General features: G+C 57.8%; 1 protein-coding gene across 1 annotated transcript in view; it reads right to left on the reverse strand.

The window, feature by feature from the left end:
- The window catches only part of LOC149433165 (WD repeat-containing protein 25-like), a gene marked incomplete at its 5' end in the record, with an annotated part of 49197 nt that extends 41783 nt beyond the window's left edge, over window positions 1–7414 (reverse strand). Inside the window, one exon of the mRNA XM_089664572.1 lies at window positions 7267–7414. Coding sequence (XP_089520698.1) covers window positions 7267–7414 — 148 coding nt within the window. The remainder of the gene's footprint in view (window positions 1–7266) is intronic.
- Between the last annotated feature and the right edge of the window lie 1610 nt (window positions 7415–9024).

Below are 9024 nucleotides of genomic sequence, written 5' to 3' on the forward strand. Positions count from 1 at the left end.
GGAGAGAGGGAGAGAGGGATGGAGAGAGGGAGAGAGGGATGGATGGATGGAGGGATGGATGGAGAGAGGGATGGATGGAGGGAGGGATGGATGGAGGGAGGGATGGATGGAGGGATGATGGATGGAGGGATGGATGGATGGATGGAGGGATAGATGGATGGAGGGAGGAATCTGAGGGAGGGAGGGAGAGATGGAGGGATTTAGGGATGGATGGATGGATGGATGGAGGGAGGGATGGAGGGATGGATGGAGGGAGAGAGGGAGGGAGGGAGGGATGGAGAGAAGATGGATGGAGGGAGGGATGGGTGGAGGCAGGGATGGATGAGAGAGGGATGGATGGATGGATGGATGGATGGAGGGAGGGAGGGATGGTTGGATGGAGGGAGGGATGGATGGATGGATGGAGGGATGGAGAGATGGATGGATGGATGGAGTGAGGGATGGATGGAGGGAGGGATGGATGGAGAGAGGGATGGATGGAGAGAGGGATGGATGGAGAGAGGGATGGATGGATGGATGGATGGATGGATGGATGGATGGGAGGGAGGTAGGGATGGAGGATGGATGGATGGAGGGAGGGAGAGAGAGGATGGATGGATGGAGGAGGGATGGATGGATGGATGTATGGATGGAGGGAGGGAGGATGGATGGAGGGATGGATGGATGGGAGGGATGGATGGAGGGATGGGAGGGAGGGAGGGAGGGAGAGAGGGATGGAGGCATGGATGGAGGGATGGATGGAGAGAGGGATGGATGGAGAGAGGGATGGATGGAGGGAGGGGGGAATCTGAGGGAGGGAGGGAGGGGAGGGAGGGAGGGATGGTGGAGGGAGGGATGGATGGATGGAGAGAAGGATGGAGGGAGGGAGGGATGGAGAGAAGGATGGAGGGAGGGAGGGATGGATGGATGGATGGATGGATGAATGGAGGGATGGATGGATGGAGGGATGATGGATGGAGGGATGGAGGAATGGATGGAGGATGGATGGAGGGATGGATGGAGGGATGGAGGATGGATGGATGGATGGAGGATGGTGGAGGGATGGAAGGATGGATGGATGGAAGGATGGAGGATGGATGGATGGAGGGATGGAGGGATGGATGGATGGATGGAGGAATGGGAGGGAGGGAGGGATGGATGGATGGAGGGATGGATGGAGGGATGGGGGGAGGGATGGGGGAGGAGGAGCAGGGATGGAGGGAGGGATGGAGGGAGGGATGGAGGGAGGGATGGAGGGGATGGAGGGAGGGAGGGAGGGAGGGATGGGGGGATGGATGGATGGATGGATGGGAGGGAGGGATGGAGGGAGGGATGGAGAGAGGAATCTGAGGGAGGGAGAGATGGAGGGAGAGAGGGAGGGAGGGAGGGAGGGATGGATGGAGGGAGGGATGGATGGAGGGAGGGATGGATGGAGAGAGGGATGGATGGAGGGAGGGAGGGAGGGATGGATGGAGGAGGGATGGATGGAGGGGGATGGATGGAGGGAGGGATGGATGGAGGAGGGATGGATGGAGGGAGGGAGGGAGGGATGGATGGAGGGAGGGTGATGGATGGATGGTTAGGTAGTGATGGATGGAAGGATGGATGGATGGATGGAGAGGGGAGGGATGAGTGAGTGGAGAGAGGGATGGATGGATGGATGGAGGGATGGATGGAGGTATGGATGGAGAGAGGGATGGATGGAGGGAGGATGGATGAGGGAGGGATGGATGGAGGGAGGGATGGATGGATGGAGGGAGGGATGGATGGAGAGAGGGATGGATGGATGGAGGGAGGAGGGAGGGAGGGATGGATGGAGGGAGGGATGGATGGATGGAGGGAGGGAGAGATGGATGGATGGGAGGAAGGGAGGGATGGAGAGAGGGAGAGAGGGATGGATGGATGGAGGGATGGATGGAGAGAGGGATGGATGGATGGAGGGATGGATGGAGGGAGGGATGGATGGAGGGATGGATGGATGGAGGGATGGATGGATGGATGGATGGAGGGATGGATGGATGGAGGGAGGAATCTGAGGGAGGGAGGGAGAGATGGAGGGATTTAGGGATGGATGGATGGATGGATGGATGGAGGGAGGGATGGAGGGATGGATGGAGGGAGAGAGGGAGGGAGGGAGGGATGGAGAGAAGGATGGATGGAGGGAGGGATGGGTGGAGGCAGGGATGGATGGAGAGAGGGATGGATGGATGGATGGATGGAGGGAGGGAGGGATGGTTGGATGGAGGGAGGGATGGATGGATGGATGGAGGGATGGAGAGATGGATGGATGGATGGATGGAGAGAGGGATGGATGGATGGAGGGAGGGATGGATGGAGAGAGGGATGGATGGAGAGAGGGATGGATGGATGGATGGAATGATGGATGGATGGAGGGGATGGATGGATGGGAGGGAGGTAGGGATGGAGGGATGGATGGATGGAGGGAGGGAGAGAGGGATGGATGGATGGAGGGAGGGATGGATGGATGGATGTATGGATGGAGGGAGGGAGGGATGGATGGAGGGATGGATGGATGGGAGGGATGGATGGAGGGAGGGATGGGAGGGAGGGAGGGAGGGAGGGAGGGAGGGGGGAATCTGAGGGAGGGAGGGAGGGAGGGATGGAGAGAAGGATGGAGGGAGGGAGGGATGGATGGATGGAGGGATGGATGAATGGAGGGATGGATGGATGGAGGGATGGAGGAATGGATGGAGGGATGGATGGATGGAGGGATGGATGGATGGAGGGATGGATGGAGGGATGGAGGAATGGATGGATGGATGGAGGGATGGATGGCAGGGATGGAAGGATGGAGGGATGGAAGGATGGAGGGATGGATGGATGGATGGATGGAGGGATGGATGGATGGATGGAGGGATGGGAGGGAGGGAGGGATGGATGGATGGAGGGATGGATGGAGGGATGGGGGGAGGGATGGATGGAGGGATGGATGGATGGATGGATGGATGGGGGGAGGGATGGAGGGATGGAGGAATGGATGGAGGGATGGATGGATGGAGGGATGGATGGAAGGAGGGAGGATGGATGGAGGGATGGATGGAGGGATGGATGGATGGAGGGATGGATGGAAGGAGGGAGGATGGATGGAGGGAGGATGGATGGAGGGATGGAGGAATGGATGGATGGAGGGTGGGAGGGAGGGAGGGAGGGAGGGAGGGATGGATAGAGGGATGGATGGAGGGATGGATGGATGGAGGGATGGATAGATGGAAGGGAGGGATGGGGGGAGGGATGGAGGAATGGATGGAGGGATGGATGGATGGATGGAGGGATGGATGGAAGGAGGGAGGATGGATGGAGGGATGGAGGGATGGATGGAGGGATGGATGGATGGAGGGATGGATGGAAGGAGGGATGGATGGAAGGAGGGAGGATGGATGGAGGGAGGGATGGATGGATGGATGGATGTAAGGAGGGAGGATGGATGGAGGGATAGATGGAAGGAGGGAGGATGGATGGAGGGATGGATGGATGGAGGGATGGATGGAGGGATGGAGGAATGGATGGAGGGATGGATGGAAGGAGGGAGGATGGATGGAGGGATGGATGGAAGGAGGGAGGATGGATGGAGGGATGGATAAAGGGATGGATGGAGGATGGATGGAGGGATGGATGGAGGGATGGATGGAGGGATGGATAAAGGGATGGATGGTGGGATGGATGGAGGGATGGATGGAGGGATGGATGGAGGGATGGATGGATGGAGGGATGGATGGATGGAGGGATGGATGGATGGATGGAAGGATGGATGGAGGGATGGAGGGATGGATGGAGGGATGGATGGATGGAGGGATGGATGGAGGGATGGATGGATGGAGGGATGGATGGATGGAGGGATGGATGGAAGGAGGGAGGATGGATGGAGGGATGGATAAAGGGATGGATGGAGGGATGGATGGAGGGATGGATGGAGGGATGGATGGAGGGATGGATGGAGGGATGGATGGAGGGATGGATAAAGGGATGGATGGTGGGATGGATGGAGGGATGGATGGAGGGATGGATGGAGGGATGGATGGAGGGATGGATGGATGGAGGGATGGATGGATGGAAGGATGGATGGAGGGATGGAGGGATGGATGGAGGGATGGATGGATGGAGGGATGGATGGATGGATGGATGGATGGAGGGATGGATGGATGGAGGGATGGATGGAGGGATGGGTGGATGGATGGAGGGATGGATGGATGGAGGGATGGATGGATGGAGGGATGGATGGATGGAGGGATGGATGGATGGATGGAGGGATGGGTGGATGGATGGAGGGATGGAGGGATGGAGGGATGGATGGAGGGATGGATGGATGGATGGAGGGATGGAGGGATGGATGGATGGAGGGATGGATGGATGGATGGATGGATGGAGGGATGGGTGGATGGATGGAGGGATGGATGGATGGAGGGATGGATGGAGGGATGGATGGATGGATGGAGGGATGGATGGATGGATGGATGGATGGATGGAGGGATGGATGGAGGGATGGATGGATGGAGGGATGGATGGAGGGATGGATGGATGGAGGGATGGATGGAGGGATGGATGGAGGGATGGATGGATGGAGGGATGGATGGATGGATGGAGGGATGGATGGAGGGATGGATGGAGGGATGGATGGATGGAGGGATGGATGGAAGGATGGATGGATGGATGGAGGGATGGATGGAGGGATGGATGGATGGATGGAGGGATGGATGGAGGGATGGATGGATGGATGGGTCAGGTCTATGTGAGCTCAGTCTGTAGAATACTAAGCTAAGATAATCGTTTTCTCTATTTGGACAATAACATATGTGACTTCCCTACAGCAGCTGCATCCTGGACTGTGAGGGGTGGGGATGGGGGAGGAGACTCTGGGCTGTGAGGGGTGGGGATGGGGGAGGAGACTCTGGGCAGTGAGGGGTGGGGATGGGGGAGGAGACTCTGGGCTGTGAGGGGTGGGGATGGGGGAGGAGACTCTGGGCTGTGAGGGGTGGGGATGGGGGAGGAGACTCTGGGCAGTGAGGGGTGGGGATGGGGGAGGAGACTCTGGGCTGTGAGGGGTGGGGATGGGGGAGGAGACTCTGGGCTGTGAGGGGTGGGGATGGGGGCGGAGACTCTGTACTCCAGGACTGCGGCAGCAGGTTGGTTGTGTCAATACATCCGGAATCAGTTTCTACTCTGGTGTCGGGATTTCTCTCACTGGGAGGAATAAAGACCCGGCCTGGAATCGGAGGGGTATATAGAGGGGTATACGGAGGAGGATACGGAGGGGTGTAGTAGCAGAGTAATAGGGGTGTAGTAGCAGTGAGTTAGGGGTGTAGTAGCAGTGTAGTAGGTGTGTAGTAGCAGAGTAATAGGGGTGTAGTAGCAGAGTAATAGGGGTGTAGTAGCAGAGTAGTAGGCGTGTAGTAGCAGAGTAGTAGCAGAGAAATAGGGGTGTAGTAGCAGCGAGTTAGAGGTGTAGTAGCAGAGTAATAGGGGTGTAGTAGCAGAGTAATAGGGGTGTAGTAGCAGAGTAATAGGGGTGTAGTAGCAGAGTAGTAGGGGTGTAGTAGCAGTGTAGTAGGGGTGTAGTAGCAGTGAGATAGGGGTGTAGTAGCAGAGTAGTAGGGGTGTAGTAGCAGTGTAGTAGGGGTGTAGTAGCAGAGAGTTAGGGGTGTAGTAGCAGAGTAATAGGGGTGTAGTAGGGGTGTAGTAGCAGTGTAGTAGGGGTGTAGTAGCAGAGTAGTAAGGGTGTAGTAGCAGCGAGTTAGGGGTGTAGTAGCAAAGTAGTAGGGGTGTAGTAGCAGTGTAGTAGCAGTGTAGTAGGGGTGTAGTAGCAGCGAGTTAGGGGTGTAGTAGCAGAGTAGTAGGGGTGTAGTAGCAGCGAGTTAGGGGTGTAGTAGCAGAGTAGTAGGGGTGTAGTAGCAGAGTAGTAGGGGTGTAGTAGCAGTGTAGTAGGGGTGTAGTAGCAGAGTAGTAGGGGTGTAGTAGCAGCGAGTTAGGGGTGTAGTAGCAGAGTAGTAGGGGTGTAGTAGCAGTGTAGTAGCAGTGTAGTAGGGGTGTAGTAGCGAGTTAGGGGTGTAGTAGCAGAGTAGTAGGGGTGTAGTAGCAGTGAGTTAGGGGTGTAGTAGCAGAGTAGTAGGGGTGTAGTAGCAGAGTAGTAGGGGTGTAGTAGCAGTGTAGTAGCAGTGTAGTAGGGGTGTAGTAGCAGCGAGTTAGGGGTGTAGTAGCAGAGTAGTAGGGGTGTAGTAGCAGAGTAGTAGGGGTGTAGTAGCAGAGTAGTAGGGGTGTAGTAGCAGTGTAGTAGCAGTGTAGTAGGGGTGTAGTAGCAGCGAGTTAGGGGTGTAGTAGCAGAGTAGTAGGGGTGTAGTAGCAGAGTAGTAAGGGTGTAGTAGCAGTGTAGTAGCAGTGTAGTAGGGGTGTAGTAGCAGCGAGTTAGGGGTGTAGTAGCAGAGTAGTAGGGGTGTAGTAGCAGAGTAGTAGGGGTGTAGTAGCAGTGTAGTAGCAGTGTAGTAGGGGTGTAGTAGCAGCGAGTTAGGGGTGTAGTAGCAGAGTAGTAGGGGTGTAGTAGCAGCGAGTTAGGGGTGTAGTAGCAGAGTAGTAGGGGTGTAGTAGCAGTGTAGTAGGGGTGTAGTAGCAGCGAGTTAGGGGTGTAGTAGCAGAGTAGTAGGGGTGTAGTAGCAGTGTAGTAGGGGTGTAGTAGCAGCGAGTTAGGGGTGTAGTAGCAGAGTAGTAGGGGTGTAGTAGCAGCGAGTTAGGGGTGTAGTAGCAGAGTAGTAGGGGTGTAGTAGCAGTGTAGTAGGGGTGTAGTAGCAGCGAGTTAGGGGTGTAGTAGCAGAGTAGTAGGGGTGTAGTAGCAGTGTAGTAGGGGTGTAGTAGCAGTGAGTTAGGGGTGTAGTAGCAGTGTAGTAGGGGTGTAGTAGCAGTGTAGTAGGGGTGTAGTAGCAGTGTAGTAGGGGTGTAGTAGCAGAGTAGTAGGAGTGTAGTAGCAGAGTAGTAGGGGTGTAGTAGCAGAGTAGTAGGAGTGTAGTAGCAGAGTAGTAGGGGTGTAGTAGCAGTGTAGTAGGGGTGTAGTAGCAGAGTAGTAGGGGTGTAGTAGCAGAGTAGTAGGGGTGTAGTAGCAGTGTAGTAGGGGTGTAGTAGCAGAGTAGTAGGAGTGTAGTAGCAGAGTAGTAGGGGTGTAGTAGCAGTGAGTTAGGGGTGTAGTAGCAGCACAGTAGACACCCCATGCTGTGACCTCAGTTTTGGGCGGGGCGGACCCTATGCTGCAGTTCTGGGAGGAGTCGGTTCTGGGATTGGACTGACCTGTTTCCACGTCCGTTAGATGTAAAGCCGAGTCAAAGCCACCGGAGAGAACGCTGCGCCCGCAGGAAGACCATTGTGCGTCCCGCACTGCCAGGCTGTGACTGAGGATTGTGCGCAAACACCTCCCGCTGTCCACTCCGTCCCACACCTGCAGAGACACAGAACACACCCATCATCCACACCATGTCACCACCACATCCGAGGGAGAGGAGAGGGAGGGGAGAGGAGAGGGAGGGGTGTGGGAGAGGAGAGGGAGAGGAGAGGGAGGGGAGAGGAGAGGGAGGGGAGAGGGAGGGGAGAGGGAGAGGAGAGGGAGGGGAGAGGGAGGGGAGAGGAGAGGGAGGGGAGAGGGAGGGGAGAGGGAGAGGAGAGGGAGGGGAGAGGGAGGGGAGAGGAGAGGGAGGGGAGAGGGAGGGGAGAGGAGAGGGAGGGGTGTGGGAGAGGAGAGGGAGAGGAGAGGGAGGGGAGAGGGAGAGGGAGAGGAGAGGGAGAGGAGAGGGAGGGGAGAGGAGAGTGAGGGGAGAGGAGAGGGAGGGGAGAGGAGAGGGAGGGGAGAGGAGAGGGAGGGGTGTGGGAGAGGAGAGGGAGAGGAGAGGGAGGGGAGAGGGAGGGGAGAGGGAGAGGGAGAGGAGAGGGAGAGGAGAGGGAGGGGAGAGGAGAGGGAGGGGAGAGGAGAGGGAGGGGAGAGGGAGAGGAGAGGGAGGGGAGAGGAGAGGGAGGGGTGTGGGAGAGGAGAGGGAGAGGAGAGGGAGAGGAGAGGGAGGGGAGAGGGAGGGGAGAGGAGAGGGAGGGGTGTGGGAGAGGAGAGGGAGAGGAGAGGGAGGGGAGAGGGAGAGGGAGAGGGAGAGGAGAGGGAGAGGAGAGGGAGGGGAGAGGAGAGGGAGGGGAGAGGAGAGGGAGGGGTGTGGGAGAGGAGAGGGAGAGGAGAGGGAGGGGAGAGGGAGAGGGAGGGGAGAGGGAGAGGGAGAGGAGAGGGAGAGGAGAGGGAGGGGAGAGGAGAGGGAGGGGAGAGGAGAGGGAGGGGAGAGGAGAGGGAGGGGTGTGGGAGAGGAGAGGGAGAGGAGAGGGAGGGGAGAGGAGAGGGAGAGGAGAGGGAGGGGAGAGGGAGGGGAGAGGAGAGGGAGGGGTGTGGGAGAGGAGAGGGAGAGGAGAGGGAGGGGAGAGGGAGGGGAGAGGGAGAGGAGAGGGAGAGGAGAGGGAGAGGAGAGGGAGGGGAGAGGAGAGGGAGGGGAGAGGAGAGGGAGGGGAGAGGAGAGAGGGGAAGAGGAAGAGGAGAGGGAGAGGGAGGGGAGAGGGAGAGGGAGGGGAGAGGAGAGGGAGGGGAGAGGAGAGAGGGGAAGAGGAAGAGGAGAGGAGAGGGAGGGGAGAGGGAGAGGGAGGGGGAGAGGAGAGGGAGGGGAGAGGAGAGAGGGGAAGAGGGAAGAGGAGAGGGAGAGGGAGGGGAGAGGAGAGGGAGAGGAGAGGGAGGGGAGAGGGGAAGAGGAGAGGAAGAGGAGAGGGGAAGAAGGAGAGGAGAGGAGAGGAAGAGGAGAGAGGAGAGAGGGAGAGGAGAGGGGAAGAGGAGAGAGAGAGGGGAAGAAGAGAGGGAGAGGGGAGAGGGAGAGGGAGAGGAGAGGGAGGGGAGAGGAGAGGGGAAGAGGAGAGGGAGAAGAGAGAGGGAGAAGAGAGAGGGAGAAGAGAGAGGAGAGGGAGAGGGAGGGGAGAGGAGAGGGAGAGAAGAGGGAGAGGAGAGGGGAAGAGGAGAGGGAGAGGAAGAGG

Source organism: Staurois parvus, unplaced genomic scaffold, assembly GCF_062004578.1.
Source record: "Staurois parvus isolate SC_StPar_1 unplaced genomic scaffold, SC_StPar_1.0 ptg001950l, whole genome shotgun sequence".
Classification (NCBI taxonomy): domain Eukaryota; kingdom Metazoa; phylum Chordata; class Amphibia; order Anura; family Ranidae; genus Staurois; species Staurois parvus.